Source organism: Blennius ocellaris (genome assembly GCF_963422515.1).
Source record: "Blennius ocellaris genome assembly, chromosome: 21".
In the NCBI taxonomy this organism is placed as follows: Eukaryota; Metazoa; Chordata; class Actinopteri; order Blenniiformes; family Blenniidae; genus Blennius; species Blennius ocellaris.
The window spans coordinates 18,996,775-19,017,736 of record NC_137670.1 but is presented as its reverse complement, the minus strand read 5'-3'; the positions used below and the strand labels follow the sequence as shown (position 1 = coordinate 19,017,736).

At 44.2% G+C, this 20,962-nt stretch overlaps 1 protein-coding gene across 1 annotated transcript; it reads right to left on the bottom strand.

Annotated features, from left to right (window-relative positions):
• Positions 1-367: 367 nt before the first annotated feature.
• On the bottom strand, positions 368-19,281 carry LOC308145913 (ectonucleotide pyrophosphatase/phosphodiesterase family member 7-like; the record flags this gene model as incomplete). Its single annotated transcript, XM_080517504.1, has 6 exons — positions 19,113-19,281; positions 5,096-5,241; positions 4,362-4,994; positions 3,538-3,778; positions 1,681-1,822; positions 368-767 (listed from the first exon to the last, which is right to left on the bottom strand). The coding sequence occupies exons 1-6, from the start codon at positions 19,195-19,197 to the stop codon at positions 368-370; spliced, it is 1,647 nt and encodes a 548-aa protein (XP_080373630.1). The 5' UTR covers positions 19,198-19,281.
• Positions 19,282-20,962: the final 1,681 nt, after the last annotated feature.

Genomic DNA, 20,962 nt, shown 5'->3' with positions numbered 1-20,962 from the left:
TCCAGTTGCTGCAGGGTGTAGGATAGGGCTAATGCCACTGCGTCGTTCACTGATCGGTTGAGGCGGTAGGCAAACTGGAGGGGGTCGACAGTGTCTGGAACCATGATGTGGGTGAGAACTAATTTTTCTAGGCACTTCATGGTGACTAATGTGAGTGCCACTGGCCTGAAGTAATTTAAGGTGGGTGTGTCTGGTCTTTTGGGTGTATTATGGTAGAGGTTTTGAAGATGCGGAGGAGAACAGCCTGGGAGAGTGATGTGTTAAAGATGTCAGTATACACACCAGCTAGTTGTTCACCACAGGCCTTCAGTACTCGGGGAGACACTCCGTCGGGTCCCGCCGCCTTGTGGGGGTTCCGCTTCAGAGCCTACAGGACCTGTGTGTGGGTGACCTGGGTGGCAGAGTCCATGGGGTCACAGGGGGCTTTTGAGGGTGTGTTTGTATTCAGCCTGTCAAACCTCGCATAGATGTTGTTCAGGCTGTCTGGGAGGGTGACGTCCCGGGGGTGTGTGGTTGTTGTGGTACTCCTGTAGTTAGTGACAGACTGGATTCCCTGCCACATACTGCGTGTGTTGTGGTGGAGGGCGTAGCCTTCAAGCTTTTGGGAGTGGGCCCTTTTTGCTGCTCTGATGGACTTCTGCAGGTCGTACTGGGCTCTCTTGCACTCCTCGCGGTTTCCTGACTTGAAGGCGTCCCGCTTATTCCTTAGTTTCTGCTTTATGTCCCCATTAAACCAGGGTTTCTGATTGGGGAGCATATGTACAGTTCTGGGGGGTGCACATATGGACGTGCACCAGCTGATGTAGTCGCTAACAGTCTCTGTGCATTCATGGATGTTGTTTGTAGCCTCTTTGAAGGTGCTCCAGTCTGAGGCCTCTAAACAGCCCTGCAGGCTAGCTTGAGCACTATCAGTCCAGGTGTTTCTGGTTCTGACCGTGATTGGTCTTGACTTGAGCCTTTTGTTATAAACCAGTTTGAGTCAGATCGCCAAGTGATCAGACTTTCCAATGTGGGGTTGTGGTTCAGCTGAAAAAGCATTCTTGATGTTGCTGTAGCAGTGATCCAGTATTTTGTTTTCCCTGGTGGGAAAGTTCACAACCTGGTGGAGTTTAGGTATGGTTTTCAGAAGATTACAGTGGTTGAAATCACCTAGAATAACAACAGCAGCATCAGGATATGTGTTTTCATGCCCACTGATCATGCCGTGTAGCTCCTTCAGTGCAGCCTCTTCATTGGCAGAGAGGGTGATGTACACAACAATCACAATGATGACCTGCAGTTCTCTGGGCAAATAAAATGGTCTCAGTCACAAAGTGAGATATTCCACGTTTTCAGAGCAGGATGTTGAAATGATCTTCCAGTCAGTACACCAGGATTGTTTGACGTGGGCAGCCGTTCCTCCTCCGTGGGTTTTGCTGCTCTGTGCAGCACTGTGGTCCTCTCTGAAGAGCGTGTAGCCGGCTGGTACTACTGCCTTGTCTGGTATTCATGCCCCAAGCCATGTTTCACAGAAGCACAGCATGGAGCAATCCTGTATGTCCCTCTCGATGGCGATCCCATTGTGAAGCCCATCCATTTTATTTGCCAGCAACTGGACGTTCGCAAATAATATGATCGGGAGGGTTAGCCTTCCGTTGCTAACCAAGCGCCTCCACTTTCGGTTCGTTCCGACCCATCTACCGCGCCTCGAGCTTCAGCCTGTTGTTCTCAGGAGAGCTCCCTGTAGGGGGCCAGCCTGGCGTTGGGTCATCATAGCATGTTAGCTCCGGGTAGCACTCCAGCACTTTTGGGTTGAAAAGTCCGAGATTCCTGCCCTCTTCAGCTGTGATAAGGTTGCCCGATCGTAGACTATCTGTTACGGTTTGGAGCCAGTGTGTGGAGTTCTGAAACCCAGAAGCAGACCAGGAGGCAGAGCAGGTGCAGTTAGCAATGATTTAGTGAGATTGCAAGACCTGGGAGATGAGGAACAGAGACTCCGGGATGCAGAATGCGCAGGCGAGAGGACTGCAGCAGGGAGGTGCGCTGCACAGGGAGGAGGTGCGCAGAGGACCCATGGAGTGAGGAGCCATGAGCACACGAGGACACTTGAAGTGAGAAGCAGTGGAGCACATTTACAAAGCGGGTGACTCGGAAGAGAAACACAATCTTCTGGCACTGGATACGCCTCACTGCAGGGCTTAAGAGGTGGGAGCAATCAACTAGGAAATTACCTGCAGGAATGTCAGTGAGGGAGGATCCAGTGCTGGAACGAGGTGTGGATCCTCACACTATCTTTGCAGTGTGTGTCTGAACTCGGCATAGAAAAGTAAGAAGTAGCAAAAACAAAATAAGCAACTGGACTCGGTGAGCTCCGCGATAACCCACTCTAGTGAGCCCATCTTGGATTTTTGATTTCACTTAAAACCAAACCCCAACAAATACAGTAAAAGCTCAGATGTAGGGATGCCCTAAAGTCCAAGGGCAAGTGTCGCCTGAAGGCAGGTGTCCTCTCTTCGGAGGGACTGGTCACGAAGACAGCTTGTAAGACCAGTTGATATTGAACGAACCAAACATCAAACATGTGAAGGTTATTTAAAAGCACATAACTGAATCAATACAAGATGTATACAATATAAATACATATATACACATCTATATAAGATGGATACAAGATAATTATAAAAAAGATAGAATTTACTTCAGGGACCACATACAGTGCAGTTTCATCCTGAGTGGACCATACTGGTAGAATATTGCTATAATGACCTTTAAATTTACACTTCTAAGTTTTTCTTTGTTGTGGTCACAGTGTATGGAATGAAATTGTCTGTATTTTTACAAGATCAAATAGTTAGTACTGAAAATTACTATAATGTCAACATAAAGTAAATTTTAATGAAACATTCTGGTGCAAAATACAATGAAATGTCAAAAAAACCAACTTCCACCCTGTGTGCTAGATGCCGCGCTGTCCCTCATGTATCACCCATGACCTGAATATTCCAATAATCGGGTCCAGCTCAAGCATTTTGGTCATTTCAGTGTCGCTCAGCTTGAAACCTGCCAGGAAAACCTGTCTGTTGTCCTCGTTTGGCAGGTTGTCCCCTCATTACGGCGTGTTAACAGCTAAATGTGTCCATGCGCAGTGATGTGTCCACTCAGTACAGGGTGTCGCTCTTACCTAGTCCACTCCTCAGAGGTTCAAGTGCACTCTGTACTGTATGTGGTGATCATCTATATGTTCACATATGTCCAATTCCTATATATTTTAGAAACATCCAGGAAATATTCAGTCACATTGTCCTCTGTCAACACAATAACACTGCACCTTGATGGACACATGACTCAAACACACTAAATGAGTCCTTATTGGTCCCTCACCTAACAGTTAAATACCCTATGTTCAGTGAGTTTAGTGTGTTCAGTGAGTGCAATAAGTTTCTTCAATGAAAATGGTATCAAATGTTCCTTAATCACACCGATAAGTAAGGTGAGTTTTTCTTCAGGCCTTTACTGTGGGTTGTGTGCTGATAACTATGCAAAAGTAGACACACTCACCATTACTGTCTCCTCCTGTGCTGGTTCGCAGCATGTGTTTACTATTGTCCAGGTGTCCATCATGGACCTCTGGCTTTATGCTGAGTAGATGGCACATCAGAGCGTAGAGGTCCACAAGGTCAAAAGGATCTACGGCCAGGTTTCTCTGAAAGTCTGGGCCCACTGCCCTGAATATGGCTTTCATGTCCATGACTTCATTATCAAAACCATGTTCTCCTTTGTTATTGTTCAGAGGGTAGAACTGTATGAATACAGAAACCAAACATGACCAGAAATATACAGTTTTACTGGTTTCATTGATGGCAACACATGCATGATAGGATTTGATGACTCCAAATGTCCTGTAGGTCTGCGTCTGTCTTTCAGCCTTTTTAGCTTGGATTTATTCCAACGCCTCATACTTTCACTTGATTCATAAAGAGAGGGACATTTGAGAATGTACTTCAACATGGAGGGAGCTCATCCAACCATCATATGTACTATCTTACTCAGCTCAGAGTCTCAGTGAGCTGATCAGATCCCAGCGAACAGTGAAGGAAGGCAGCTTCACTTGGACGGGTGAGCAGTCCACACACAGAGAGACACACTCACATACTTAGAGGACATTAACAGTCACCAACTAACCTTAAACACAGCTGTTTACTTTGTGGGAGGAAACTAATACTATTTGTGCATTCAAGTATGGGACCAATGTATACAAATGAACGTTGTTTTTGGTATTGACTGGACCTCTGGAACACAATTTCATATCAGGACATGTAGACCATGTACAATGATAAAAACCTTTCAATCCTTAAATGAACTTATGAAAATGCTTCACTCACCCCATGAACAAGGTATCCAGGATCTGCAAAGAGTATGATGGGCAGGAGTCGAGGATGTTTACTGTAGTGTAATCGAGCAGGCATCTCCTCTTTTTTATACACATGTAGGTGAGGGTGGCCTCCTTTCAGAGCCTGGTACACCGTTTCTAGCTTTCCTTCTTTAGGCAGCAACATTCCCAGAGATCCATAATCCAACAGCTGAAACTGGATATCTTTGAAGCTGAAGTTAGGGATCTTCGACAACAAGATATTTTGTACTTGACCACCGTTGAAGATTGTAGTCATCCCGTGGTCAGCTGTCACAATGACATTGAGCCGGTCAGTCAGACCGTGGTCATGGATCTTCTCCCTGATGTAGCCCACAGCACGATCCACCTGCTGAACCATGTTCCGCAGCTGTGGAGAATCTGGTCCATGTTTGTGTGCAATCAAATCTGGTTCTCCAAAGTACAAGGAGACAAAGTCCAGGTCCTGCTTGTGGAACCACTCTCCAATCACTTTGTCAATATTCAGTCTCCAGTTGGTCTCATCAGAGTAATTGTAGAAAGGAGGTTCGACCTGCTTCACATTAACAGTTTCTCCACTGTACGTGGCTGCTGTGCCAGGGAAATGTAGAGATCCAGCTTTGAGACCCTGGAAGAAAAAAGCAGTAAAGGTAAAGCAAAATAACATAAAATATCATAATTTAGTTTCACAATAGTGATGCAGGCAGACAACAGAGGAATCAGAAGAACCTGTCTCTGTGCTGTTATCCAGATGGGTAAGCTGCCATTGTCCCAATAGGAATCAACAAACTGAGCTTGGTAGTACTGCTTCTTCTCTTGAGTGGTGGTGTTGAACCACATGTTATGAATCACTCCGTGATTCTCAATGTGGCGCCCTGATGGAAAAAAATGAAAGATCCTAAAAAAATTCAATTCACAGATTATATAACCTTGCACCTTGCAACTAATTTATCCAACAGGTTAACACTTTAATGCAGAGGGGTCCAAACTCGGTGCTCGAGGGCCGGAGTCCTGCAGACTTTAGCTCTCTCCCAGTTGCAACACAGCTGATTGCAATGAAGGGCTCATCATTGGGCTTTTTCACAACCTTGGTGATGACATCTTCATTAGATTCAGGTATGCTGAAGCAGGGAGAGACATGCAGGACACCGGCCTTCCATGACCGAGATTGGACACCTCTGCTTTAAAGCATAGGTGGCGCCAGCAGGGGTGTGCTGTAGCTCCCACTTGGATAGCCATGGCACCCTCAAAGCACCACCAAGAAATATGATTTTTTTATGATCATTATTTATTATCATTTTATTTTTGGTTTCATATGAACATTTTGCAATGCAAACAAATGACAAATAACACTTTTTAAATTTTACTCCCAAACCTCCCAACCCTGCTCACCCTGAGGAAAAAAAAAAAGAAAAGATTAAAAAAAAGGGAAAAGACACTCCAGGTACTGCTTACCTGACCTTAATCAATCACAACTCCCTGAATACTGAACTGATCTTCACCTCTTTCCTGCAAACTTAATACATGTAGTTCTGATACTGGACACATGGTTTGGTGTATTTTCAGAGTGGAATAACCAATAATAGAATGTTCTGATTTGTAATCTTTGATAGGCAATTTATAAAATAAAACACAACACACACACACACACACACACACACAAGAGTCAGATTGCCATTTTTGTCATTTTAATAAGTTGAAAAAATTATGTGGATACATTGTAAACCCATATATAAGATACAACGCAATAGACAAGCTATCGATCAGAACAAAATCTTTTTTTTTAGTTAATTCATTTCAGGCATGTGGCACTTCACGTGTGTACAATCACACCAATATCCACATCATCTGTATATGCACACATACAAATACATATATACAGCCTATGATGATTATATAAATAAATGATACCTTGTGAAAATATATTCAGAGAAAATAGATAATATATATTTAGTATACCCATACACATATAACCATTTAGACACATGTACAGTACATACCTCATACATGTAATTAACATGCCTGAAAAGGGGCAGGAAGAAGTTAAATTTATCAAATACTCCATAGTTCTACTTTATATCTTTCTGTATTCAAAATTGATAGTATTATATATATATATATATAGACACACAGACACACACAGTTTATTGAGACAAGTATTTCACCTGCCCAGTGATTGGCAATATAATATTTACATTAATGAATGCTAATAGCCTATTGATGAGCCACCTGCTCTTTGGAGGTGAAGATGAAGATGAAGATGGAGGATGAACTCATCCAGTTTAAAATGTTCCCTGCAAACCACAGAGAACTCACACAGTGAATCCTTCCTCCTGAAAACCTCCCTCTTCTCCCTCAAATAGTTGTTTTTGGGAAACCTTCAAAATGAAAACAGGAGATTTGAGAGTCAAAACAAAAACCTTTTCGAAAGGAGTTTAAGGTTATTTTTGCCTTCTTTCTTCCTTCCAATTTGTTACAACCTTATGCAAACAAAACTCCTATTTTGATGTATATATGTTGATAATAAACCACAGCTGCTGAAACTGTGAAACTGCTGAAACAGCCACATGTTTTCAGTGTTTCCCAGTCAGTGTAGAGGAGGAGACATTCTACAATCCATTCTTCAGTCACATGTCAGTGTTTCTCAGTGTGGAGGAGGAAGCCTTCTACAGTATATTCTACAGGCACATGTTGTCAGTGTTTCTCAGTCAGTGTGGAGGAGACATTCTACAATTTATTCTACAGTCATGTTGTCAGTGTGGAGGAGGAGACAGTCTACAATCTATTCTACAGTCACATGTTGTCAGTGTTTTTCAGTCAGTGTGGAGGAGACATTCTACAATCCATTCTTCAGTCACATGTTGTCAGTGTTTCTCAGTCAGTGTAGAGGAGACATTGTACAATATATTCAACAGTCACATGTCAGTGTTTCTCAGTCAGTGTGGAAGAGGAGACATTCTACAATTTATTCTACAGTCACATGTCAGTGTTTGTCAGTCAGTGTGGTGGAGGAGACTTTCTACAATGTATTCTTCAGTCACATGTTGTCAGTTTCCCCAGTCAGTGTGGAAGAGGAGGCATTCTACAATCTATTCTTCAGTCACATGTTGTCAGTGTTTCTCAGTCAGTGTAGAGGAGACATTGTACAATATATTCAACAGTCACATGTCAGTGTTTCTCAGTCAGTGTGGAGGAGGAGACATTATACAATCTTTTCTACAGTCACATGTCAGTGTGATGGAGGAGACATGAGAAGAATCTTACTTCTCTTAGGGTGAAAGTGAACAATCCAGCCTGTGTCACCTGCTAAAATATGCTGGCCCATTTTATACAAGCATTATTTGGTTTATTTCTACAATAGCATTCTTGAATCAGTTGTAATCTAAGTCTGTACTGTGGAACGTGTGATTTATAAAGTCTCCATTGGACTAATAGCTGGTGAACAAGCGGTAAACAGCCCGTGATAGCTGCTACCAGTTCACTGGTGGACAGAAATACTGTACAATACATTCATATTTGCAACATTCAAACAGTTATAATGTTCCATCTTGCCTGTGAAAAGTAATCCCCTGAGCCCTGCCCTCAACAGTCCGTCGATTTGTACAGAAAAACTCCACATGGTGCTCTGGTGTCTTGATTCTCTGCTGTTGCAGGATGTGTTTACGGACTTGACGACTGGACCAAGACAGCCGCCATATTTCCTGCTCTGTGGAAGCCATCGGCCTCTACTCTTTATTATGTCTATGGATCAGCCTATATCGTGAATTAATACTGACAGAAATGCTGTTGTAGCATCCCTGGTTGACTGAAGCCTTGACTCCTTTACTGATGGTTCACGAAGTTTTATTGTTCACATGAAAACCTTTCTTTTCCGTATCCATTCACACACCTTAAGATCTAAAAGAAATGAATAGAGAAAACATTAGCATAAGCACTTAAACCCTATGAGACTACAAAAAAAACTACAAACTGCAAACAAATAAATCTACATATTACTCGAAATGTGTACAAACCTTGTGCAGCTATCAACCAGGTGCTTTGTAAAAAAAAAATACACTTTATAAACTGTAACTTATTTGTATTCTCGGCCTCGTTTTGCTAGACTTCCAGTTTTATAGCCCTTCAAACCAAAAGCTGACATTTCCTAATACAACTTCCGGAAGAACAAGTAATACCAGCAGCACCTTCAAAATAAAACTAACAACAGCAACCAACTATGTGGGTCCTTTACAGCTGTCCTGACATAAATCGGACCAGAGAGCATTTTCAATTGTAGTATTTAAGTCTGTTTACTACCTCTCTTTGGATTTATACAGTGCTTGTTGAGGACAATCTTTTATCAACAATGAATACACTGGATATAAATTCACATGGTTTGTCATTGTGTAATAATTTTTCAAATACTGTCAGGTTGGACAACATCATTTCCTTTCCCAGTGTCACCTCGAAATGAATGCAATTGTAGATAACAGAAAAGGGTTTTGTTTGGCAGGTTGTATTTGTCACGGCTATCAGACAGGCCCCAAGTGCAGGACTCTTGAGGCAGGCTGAGTTCAATCAAGTCATTTATTTATAATGACTGTACAGACCGACGGGTTGCAGGTTGCTCCTCAATCTGAGGTGCACAGCAGACATGGACTCCAAACACTGGACAGAACGGACGAGACATCGATGACTAACAGACCAACAAGGAACACACACACAGACAGGACATATATAGCTGGCATGGTGATGACAGAAACTGGTTACAGGTGTGGCACAGACCGCCCAGACCTGTGCCCCCCCCCCCCCCCCCCCCCCCCCCACGACCGGCTCCAGACGACCCAGGCATCTCAGGATGCTGCCTGTGGAAGTCCCTTATCATGTCATATCATTTTCTCCTCAATCGCCTGCACTGGTTTTGACCTCCTGCCTGCCCGACCTCGCCTCCTGGATTTCCTCCTCCATTGCCTGCTCTGGTTTTTGATCTTGGACTGTCTAACTTTGCTTCTGCTGTGTTTTTGAAAATAAAGCACTTTTGAACTTAGCTTCTTGTCTGCCGTGCAATTGAGTTCACAAACCCTGACATACAGATTCTTCAGGTTGCTTTCCACAGTTATACCGAGATATTTTACATCCCCAGGGGACCATTTAAATGCAGAGATACCTTGACATTCAGAATGATTAAATGTTGAGAGGGGGATCATTTCACTCGTATCATAATTTCAGAATCAGAATCAGAAGAATCAGAATCAGAATTTCCTTTATTGTCATTGTAACAGGTACCTTTACAGCGAAATTGCATCAAAGTTTTGGGGAAAGAAGGACAACATGAGGTGAGGAGAGGAGGGAAAAAAGGCAGATTAAAGACTATGCTCTGAGGAGCACAGTCTGTAATTGGGGAAAAAAAAAAATGTACTTTGTATCTTGAGACAGTACCATATAAATCAAGCAAGTGTTGTAGTCCAACGAGATTTAGATGGGTCCATTATGTTTAGCGTCACATCATCAGCTAATAAGTAAATTTTATGGGAAGCATGACCAACCATAAAATCCTTGATGTATGAACCCACTGCCGCTAGTCCGCCTAACCTGTCCCCACCGCTGGCAGACTGCCTCACCTTTCCGCAGCTCCGGTCCCCACCGCTGCTAGACCGCCTCACCTCTCCCCAGCTCTGGTCCCCACCACTGCTAGTCTGCCTCACCTCTCCCCAGCTCTGGTCCCTATCGCTGCTAGACCGCCTCACCTCTCCCCAGCTCTGGTCCCTATCGCTGCTAGACCGCTTCACCTCTCCCCAGCTCTGGTCCCCACCACTGCTAGTCTGCCTCACCTCTCCCCAGCTCTGGTCCCCACCACTGCTAGTCTGCCTCACCTCTCCGCAGCTCTGGTCCCCATCGCTGCTAGACCACCTCACCACTCCCCAGCTCTGTTTCTCATCCGCCTTACCCCTCCCTACATCTGGTCCCCACCGCTGCTTGACCGCTAGGCCTGTCACGATAATCAATAAATCAATTAATTTCATGATAAGTTTGCCAGATCCGATAATTTCTCATTTACCAAAGACACTGGATAATGAGTTAACTTCGTTGAAACCGTCTCGACTGACTCCTCTCGGTTCCTTAGTGTGGAGTGCCCCGTGGAGGCGGGGCACTTGCCACACCACGAGTGCAGCATTAGAGCCCCGTGAGGAGTAGAGCAGTGATCGCAAAATACGTTGGACTGTCAGTCATTACCAATAAAATGCTCTTGGTCCGGTTAATATCCTTTTAAAACCGGTCTTATGTCCCAATTTTTCATTTATTTTGCAGAGTAATGAGTCAAGAAATACGTTCCACAGTTTGCAGTTAGCAAGGATGCGACGGAAATATCATTGCAGCTATCCAACTTTTCATGTCGACATGTTTGGACATATTATATGCTCAAAACTCCGCAAAGCATCGATGTGGATGTTTGCAAAGCCTTGTCCAGCGAGGCGGTGCTCTGCAGCCAGACGTCAACGTTTTAAAACGCCAGCTCGCCGAGGAAAACGGCTCTGACATCAAAACAATGAACAGCAGCTTGCTAACATGCGTTAGAGTTTCCACCTCTAATGGATGACAAATTTGTGGGACTATTTTCAAGGAGTTTAGCATGGAAGAGGACGCAGCTTCACGGAAGTGTGAATCGCCTGCAACCATGGAGGAGCTGCTGTTTGTGCTGCTTTGCTAAATAATTTCCCCAGGAATTAATGAAGTGATTCTGAGGTTTAAAAGATATAACAGTTTATTTCTTTCTTATCAGCAACAGTCTATTTTATATATGTTTGGATCTCACAATTTGGATTTTGCCACAGCAAATCCTCCCCCGCTTTCTGCTCAAAAGACGCTTCCTCCTTGCACTCAGCCAGTCACTGATTGGTTGAAGCTCTCAGGATTCAACACCTTCAAATCCACAAACTTTCAAGAAAAGCCTGCAAAAGCAGTCTTGCAAAACAGTGTTGGGATCTCACAGGACCACAGAAAGTTTGTTCATTTCTAGGAAAAGACAATTGTCATATGTCATGAGACGCAGTCATGACATGAATTCTGACCCAGGAATGTGATTGTTTTTCACACCCAGTGGGGGTGGGGGACCTTTCGCAGGACCTTCCTCCCCCCCTTTCTGTTCACAAGACTCTTCCCCCCAGCCATTCATCCAGTTACTGATTGGTTGAAGCTCCCAGGTTTTGACACCTCCGAATCCACACATGGAACAAAAGGCTTTCAGCCAGCCTCCACTCTCTCTCTTGCAACAAAGACTCAGAGGAGGTGAGTTGCTGAAGAGCAGCTTCCCAGCAGCTCAGCTCACCCAGTGTTAGCATTCAGCTAACACCAGAGGCCTGCAACGAGGGGCCTTCACTCCTCAACTCCTCTGCTGACCCGACCACTAGGGTCAGACCTTCCCCTGATCCAGAGACCAGCGCCCAGAGTCTGATCTCCAGGGAAACCAACCGGTTCCTCCAGGACGGGACCAGGGACCCTCACAGAACTTCTTTGTGTTTTCCTCCGAGCAGGAAAACCATCACAGACCTGAGCGACCAGCTCCTCAGTCTGAACAAAGGAACAACCAGGAGCTGCAAAGAAGGACTCCTGAAACATCAACTTCATCTTCTTCTCCTCAGCCTGCAGAACCAGCAACCACAGTTAGCAGGAGGTGCTAACTACAGGAGAAGACACCAGCTTCTCTCCAGCAGGACAACAACCAAACTCCTTCAAGGAAGTGGTAACAACTGGGCATTACTCGAGATTAGTTACACCTGATGCTATGATAGAACTGTTTAACTTTATGAAGATGTGTTGATTCTGTTACAGTGATTGAGTTCTTTTGATAATGATATTAGGAGCAGTTATCAACCTGTAAACCAACATTAGCTCTGCCACAGACACAGGGTCTGCATGCTAATCTTTGTTTTACTAACTGGTTAACTCACAATCCTACACATATCACATCAAAGACAACATCACACCGTAACTGAACACCATCTGATGACTCCTGATGTTTTACAAAGCAAGTCTCATTCACATAAACTCATTTCAGAAATGGTCTTTTAGCAGAGACACAGGAAGCAGAAACTAAACACTAGCGTCCATGTTCCATTGTTCTCCCAGCACATGGTGGAGACCCAGGACAGACTTCCTGCTCTCTGATAACCTCCATTTGAATGTAGTTTCTTGTGATCCGCCATCTTGTTTTGTAGTTCCATCATACATCTCACACACACTCCCTCTACCTCTCTCTCTCTTTCTCTCTCCACACACACACACACACACACACACACACACACACACACACACACACACACACACACACACACACACACACACACACACACACACACACACACACACACACACACACACACACACACACACACACACACACACACACAAACACACACACCAAGCTGTATATAGGTAGCTAGAACCCCAAAATCCTTCAATCGTTACTGTTAATTCTGGTAATTGTAATTTATTTAACTCTTAATTCAAATTCCTGATTAACTGTTTAGTATATCTTATGAGACTGATATAACTGAAATGGCTATCATTTCCTGTTTAGACAGATGGAGCTCCGAGGTATCTGATACAGATCAGATTAAATTTCAATTACATAAATAATAACTATCTTATATATATCCAACCACAACATAAATAGTGATCCTTATGAGCTAAAAAATCCCTACATATATATATTGGTTTTGGTTGTGTTTGGTTTTTATTCAAGTGCAATTTTTCTTTACAAAGGTCGTAGCTGGCAGATGTGACTCCAGGCCACCAACCACTGACTCTCTCCTCCACCGGTGTAAGAGCGGTGCTGAGCAAGATTAATGTCCACAAGGCTGCGGGTCCTGATGGCATCCGTGGATGTGTTCTCAGAGTGTGTTCTGGGGAACTGGCAGGAGTGCTGATGGACATATTCAACCTGTCCTTGGCCCATGCTGTGGTACCGACCTGCTTCAAATCCACCTCCATCGTCCCAATACCCAACAAGAAGGCTGTTGCTGGGCTAATCCCCCGCCGGAGGGCTTTATATTTTCTCACAAAGCCAGCTCTAAGGCAGCACACTTGGTACACTAGAGGGTGTTCCATGGGTCCTAGTAGATAATTATGTAGAATCTGAAAGGTCTTCTTCATAAGCTATGTCAAAATACGTCTCCAGAGCCCAAAAGGTGTTTTTATGCACTTAGTGACCCTGTGACCTGATAAGCAAATTAGGTCATGGTCACCATGGTGCCCCTTCTCCCTAGGTGGAGTGTCCATGTGTGAAGTTTGGTGACTGTGGGCCCAGGAACTGCTGAGAAATGAGGAGAAATGTTTATATGAAAATACATGTATTTTGCATCCATGACGAGCAAACTTCAGACCCTACCAATCTTCAAGGTCAAGGTCAGGTCACTTGGTATGCTGGAGGGTGTCCCCAGAGTACTAGTAGGTGTGTATAAAATTTCAGAGCCCTAGCTCAAAAACCTAGGCCTCCAGAGCCCAAAGTGTGTTTTTAAGCACTTCATGACCCTGTGACCTACTTAATATGCAAATTAGGTCAAGGTCACAATAGTATCCCTTCCCCCTCTGAGATGTATCCACATGTGAAGTTTGGTCACTGTGGGCCCAGGGGTTGCCGAGATATAGGTAGAAACGTTCGAACGGACGTACGGACGTACGTACGGAGACTGTTTCAAGATCCCCCTTCGGGGCCTATCGGCTACGGCGGGGGATAATAAAGGAAATTCTGGGTTGTCAAGGCAACAGGTCTCTCAGAATATTTTGATCAAAGCCAATGAGGCATGATCAAAGCCAATGAGGCTTTGATCATATCAAACCCTATGATGTCACAGTGTCAGATCAAAGCAGTATAGCATGATGCCAAACAGACATTGAATACGCTCCAGTTCATTTCTGACCTTTAAAAGGTTAACTCCAGGTTGCTGTAGTCATTCAGATTATCTGCGAAGCGACAAACACACAGAAGAGAAGATGTTCAAATCCAAACCCAAATATTTGAAGCTCAATGAAGAGGATTGCGATCCACTCATCAAGGATTGCAGCGGCGACCGGCAAAAAAGCCTCCACCGTAATTGCTGTTCTCTTCTCAGGGAAACAGAAGCAGTCCACCAAGAGAACAAGATCCTAAATCTCCAGCTGGAAGAGCTCTCCAACCAGCTCACCGACAGCCATGACCTGCAGCGCAAGTATAAAGAGCTGAGAGCTGAGAAAAAAGCTGCCGACAGTGAGAAGAAACTGTTGAAGGCACGAGTCCAGGACCTCAGCGATAAACTCCGAGCTCAAGTGGCTCTGAAGGAGAAAGTCAGGGCTGCACAGGAAGACAAAGACAAAGTCATCCAGGACATCCAAACCCATCGACGACAAATCCAGAAGATGAGCAGCAGAGTTCAAGACTCCACAGCTCTGGAAAAGGTCTACAAGGAAACAAAGGCAGAGAGCAAAACTCTGAGACAAGAATACATGGCTCTGCAGAGCAGGGCTCGAGAACTCCAGCTGAACGTCTCCACGAAAAATTACCTGGAAGAAAAATGCAAGCATAAGCAGGGGGAAAACCGAGCGTTGAACAGAATCACCCTCGACCTCAAGCGACAGGTTGACGAGTTGAAAGACAAATTGAAAGATGAGAGAAAAATGAGAAATGAGTTTTCATTCCTGAAAGACCAAAAATACCAATTGTCGCATTTAAACGACTGTCTGCGACAACAAGTGCTGGACCTGAAAGAGCTGTATGAATCTGCATATCCTTATCTTCAGAAATACCACAACCTCAAAATGGAGATAGACGTGATTCGCCAGCAGAAGGACGACCTTGAACAAGAGCGGGAGCACTTTCTCCGCCACAAAATTAAGGAGCTGAGCAAAGAGCTCCAGAAATTTGAGAGAGTCGAGTACAAACATAGAGTTGTGGAGACAGAGAAAGAAGCAGGACAAAAGAAAAACTGTGCACAACGAAGACAACGACCAGATCTTACTCCTCAGCTCAGGAAGGAGGAAGTCAGAGCAGAGAACAGGACAGCCCAGGGAGACAAAGACTACGGTGTGATGTTTGGCCTTTATGGAATGGAAGACAACACGATGAGCTTGGTTCCTGACCCACAGAGCTGGAGTAACAATCCTGGCCAATCAGGCTACGACTGCGGCACAGAAAACCTCATGAACTTATGTAAAGCCCCGGTCCCACCGCACAAAAAGTACCGGCCTAGACTGGTCTAAACCGCTCCGGTTCGCGTGTCACGACAGGTATGCGGTCTAAACCGCTCCAGACCGCTCCAAAGGCGACCGCTTTTCAGCTACCCTTCCGTTGGGGTGCCGGGGACCATGGAATGGGTCTGAGTTTGAGCTGCTGTCTGCTGATTGGTCAGTGATTTACTACACGCCCTCAATATGTTAAGGTGCCGGCTGAATCCTCTGCTGTCAGTGTGGTCAGCTGTGCACTGGTTGTTTTAATTTTCATTTTCTTTTCATTGCTGCTCAACTTTAGTGTTTGTTGTGAAAGAGCGACTTGAGGCAGGGGGAGACCGGGGGGAGGGACTTTGCATCGCGTTGGAGTTTTCTATTTGCAGCATAGCGCTCGCCGTGGTGTGGATGCGCGTCCGGGACACCGGAGTCTGGAGCTTTCGTCTCCGGCGCTTACCGCGCTCCGGCAGCTCCGCTTTCCAGAGGCGGTCAGCGTTCTGTTCATCCGCGGTCAGTGGCGCATTATCGCGGGGACAGACCGCGGAAGCGATGAAAAGGAGCTCGGAGCTCGGTGCCTCCGTGCTTAAGAGGACCAGATGGGACCAAACACCAGTTTCAACACTTCAACAAACCTCTGTGTGTGATACCTGTTCTGTTGGTTTTTCCCCCCCAAAAAACATAAAAAAAATAAAACAAAAATAAAACAAACAATGTTTAGTGTGTTTAATTGTAACCATGGTTTTGGTGGTGATGGGGGTCTGTAGTTTACTTATCTTAATACTTTAAACACCCAACTGCCCAAATGCTGGTCAAATCTATATTCTTTGTACTATACAATCATAGCATCGAGTAAATAAACAAGAAGGCCGTTGCTCGGCCAATCCCCTGGCGGAGGGCTTTATATTTTCTCACAAAGCCAGCTCTAAGGCAGCACACTTGGTACACTAGAGGGTGTTCCATGGGTCCTAGTAGATAATTATGTAGAATCTGAAAGGTCTTCTTCATAAGCTATGTCAAAATACGTCTCCAGAGCCCAAAAGGTGTTTTTATGCACTTAGTGACCCTGTGACCTGATATGCAAATTAGGTGATGGTCACCATTGGGCGGTGCGCCTTATATACGAACAAAATTGTAAATTATGTCAATCAATGTAGGTGTGCCTTATTATCCGGTGTGCCTTATAGGGCAGAAAATACGGTACTCGATGTCCATGGATCGCAGCCTCTTCTTTACCTGGTCATACACCTTTCTGTGCTTCGTGAGGCTGGCGCTGAGGTCCAGAAAAAAACATTACTGGCTCGTCCTCGAACATGATCGGGCCTTTGTTTGCTTGAGACAGCTTGGGAGAAATGCAGAGTATCTTCTCCCGGTCCTGGTAGTTCGGCAGGCATATCAGTACAGCCCTTGGTCTCTCGTTAGCGATGGGTCTCTGTGTGAGTGTCCGATGTGCCTGCTCTATCATCAGCGGCTCAGTGAAGTGCTCGCATCGCAATATATTTGGCAGCCGGTCAGCAAAGAATGCTACCAGATCATTCCCTTCTTGCAGATTCATGATCCGAATGTTGTACTTGCTGTAATTCTCCTGTAACTCGGTTTTCTCCAATGAAAATCTGGTCCTCCACTGTCCCGATGCACTCCTCCTCAGTGACACGGGATGTCAGCCCATCAAGCATGCCCTTCAATTCTGCTATGGTCTTATATTTATATATTATATATATATTGATCTCTGCAGTCTGCATGTACACCTTGTTGGAGAGGGCTTGATTCCCAGCTCGTATCTCTTGAAGTACAAGGGCGATGTCTACAGGTGGTTACACACCATGTTCAAGTGCTATCTTGCGAGCCTCTCTGTGAGGGTTTTCTTCTTCACACGACGAAAAAAGTGCATTTGTTGAGTAGGCTTGCCCTTTTTTAGACTGCGTGTGCATGCCAAAGGTTATGAATCAGAATAGATACAAATTCAGATGTTGCGAAAGGTTTTGAGTACATAAAAGGATCATAAAACCAGAGAGCCTCCAAACCTGTGTGTAACTAACACCGCTGCATCACATGACCTCTCAATTTTTTACAAATTATTTTAAGTGGTCTATTTAGATTTTTTTAATGTGGGAATTAATAAATTGATTAATAAATACTTGAATAAAACATGTTTGTTTTTTTCCTGAAAGTGGTTTGATCTGATTCAGCCAATCATGGCAGCAGACGCATTGACCTTTGAATTTACCACTTCCTGACCCCATGACGGCTTAATTTACTTATACTGTAATATATTAATACTCTGTATACTTATAGTAATAAAACATGTACAGCCTTTTCAAAAAAACGTGACAAAATCTTTAATGCCTCAACAACCAACATGTTTTATTATGACATTGAATGGTGAGTGCATGATTATTGCTGATTTGGTGGTTCAGATCCGAACTCTGACTCCTGGTTATCTCTATGCTATGTTTGTTAATGTCATTAGATCCATTGAACATATTTTTCTTTCAATGGAGGTTTGGGTGACTGGCAGTAGGAGTGATTGTGTTTGTGAGGCCCCCCCCCCCCCCCCTTACTATGTCCTACAGTAAATACACAATCCAAATCCAATGTCAGGCCACTACTATGCTTCAGTGCTTAATCCACATCAACATGACAGCTGATCAAGAACTGCAACACATCAAGACATCACTGTGAAGTTTCGCCGTCACATCATTTTCATGTGTTTCCAAAAGGTTTGCATGGAAATGTGTGTGTGTGTGTGTGTGTGGAGGGGGGGGGGGGGGGGGGGGGGGGGGGATCTTGTGCACTACTGTCATACATGCCTGTTGTCTGTCTGTATGCACAGTGGGAAACACCACTGTACAATCAAAAAACTGCACCAAATGCTAACAGCAGCGCCAATCTGATCCAGAGAAAGTAATAAAAAACTAGCACTCACCCATCACTTGTAGATTAAATCCATCCTGCTGTAAAATGCTGCACAAAGCCTTTGATGGTCTGAGTTAGCTCATCCATTTCTGGGGTTGTTCTTCTACTCACAATTGAAAAAGGTCTCCGAAGCAGGTCCACTACCGTATCATCCGACCTTGCTGTTAAATTGCCCACCATCATCACTCCAGAGTAGCAGATAATTACAGTACATGATCACCACTTGCCCATGGGCCAATCAGTCAAGATCATTTCAATAACAGCAAGGCCAGTGCTAGAAACTTTGCTGGCCCCAAGGTGATCCGTCAATAACCCCAAACTCAAACTCAAACATCAAACTCTGATTGGCTGATGATGCTGTCACTCAACATTTGAACCCAATAGCAGCGTCCAGCTTCGATTGGAGGGTAGCAATGTTACTGCTAGCCCACAGCAGAGAAGTTGTGATGCATTCAAAGGACATAGGAGATTTGAATCCACAAAATATAACCAGTCGTCTTCTGGATAAAGTTGCTAAAGTCACTAATTGATTCCAGACACAGATTTCAGAATCACTTTTTAATTATTAAAAAAGAAAGAAAAATAATTTTTGACAGGGCTAACAATGCTAGCCCTGCTGCCCCTGACTGCACACCACGATTAGATAGGTAGATACCTGTCAGCATTGTGAAGTGAGAAGGACTGGTGATGGTGAGGAACGAGGGAGTAGCATAGAGTGCCTTTACCCCGTCCTGGGCCATCTCATCCAGGTTTGGAGTGTCAGTATCTCGATCATAGTCCCAGCGGAAACCATCGAAAGATATCAGCAGCAGTTTGTTCCGAGACGACCTGGAAAGTGTGAGCCGACTTCCAGCAGGTGCAGCAGAGCTTGGAGAAGTGGAAACGAAGCTGAGAAGAGCAAGCCCGAGCCACAGCATGATCAGTGACTGTGAACCGGCAGAATTAGATGTAAAATGTCTGCAATATTCATCTACCAATGTAACTTTCCTTGTCTCCTGGAAGACTGTTTTTCATACTATCCAATCAGATTAGAAGTAGAAATAACAGACTGTATTGCACAATGTTATTGGATACGCCCCCAATTGCATATACTCATGCTCACTATCAGTCAATCCGTATCTTCTTACGCATAAAACATATTTTATATCTTTACTAGATAACGCACTGATTTGACAATGAGTGTGTGTGTGTGTGTGTGTGTGTGTGTGTCATGAAAGACACAACATCTCCAAGTTTTTTTTTTCATTTAAAAGTAACTGAAAAAGTAGCAGTTTTTCTGTTTCTTCAACCAATTAATAAAAGTATCGCTTTTGCATTGGATTTGGATTGTGTATTGACATAATGTTCAGCTGCTGCATTGGCTGTATTGGCATAGAGAGCCTTCTCTCTCTCTTTCTTTCTCTCTCTCTCTCTCTCTCTCTCACACACACACACACACAGGAAGAACAAGCAAATACCATCAGAAAGGCCCCTACCATTTGTTTACTCACTTGTGTTGGAATAAAACTTTGACAAAACGAACTACGCACTTATACACACTTCAACTGTGGCCTCATATCTAGATTTAAACAACTCTTCACAGGATGACAAAGATTACACATTAATAATCTGAACGGAAATGTATGTGTTCACATCTGTATTGTACTATTAGTACTATTATGAGATTAGTTAAACCTGATGCTATGCATAAAACGGTTTAACTTTTCTGAAGATGTGTTGGTTATAGTACAGTGATTGAGTTCTATTGATGATGTTATATTCTATTACAGTGATGGGGTTCTATTGATAATGGTATTAGATTATATTACAGTGAATGAGTTCTACTGATAATATTAGATTTTATTACAGTGATTGGGTTCTATTGATAATGATGTTAGATTCTATTAGTGATTGAGTTCTATTGATGATGATATTCAATTGAACTTTTTTTATATAGCACCAAATAAAACAGTCATTCCTATGTGCTTTTAACAGAGAGATGATAAAACCCCAATGGATCCACATGCGCAAGCAGGTTTATTTGCAACTGTGGAAAGGAACAACTCCCTCTAACAGGAAGAAACCTTTGTAGCAACCAGACTCAGAGGTGGCGGCATTCTGCTGACCGGTTGGGGTGAGAGGAGAGTGGAGAGGAGAGGACAGGGAAGAGAGAGAGATAGATTGGGTGGGGAGATACACTGGTTCAACAAGACGGGAGCGTGAGAGCTGAGGGCTCTGCCTCCCATTCTACTATTAGAATACCTAAGAACCTCCAGTAAACCAGCTCTCTGAGAACCAAGTGTTCTTCTTGGGAGATATTGTTAAGGTTGAAGGCCGGTGCATGGAGTTCTGAAACCCAGAAGCAGACCAGGAGGCAGAGCAGGTGCAATTAGCAATGATTTTATTGAGAACGTAAGACCTGGGAGACGAGGGAACGGAGACTCCGGGATGCAGGGTGTGCAGGTGGGAGGACTGCAGCAGAGAGGTGCGCTGCACCAAGAGGAGGTGTGCTGAGGACGCACGGGG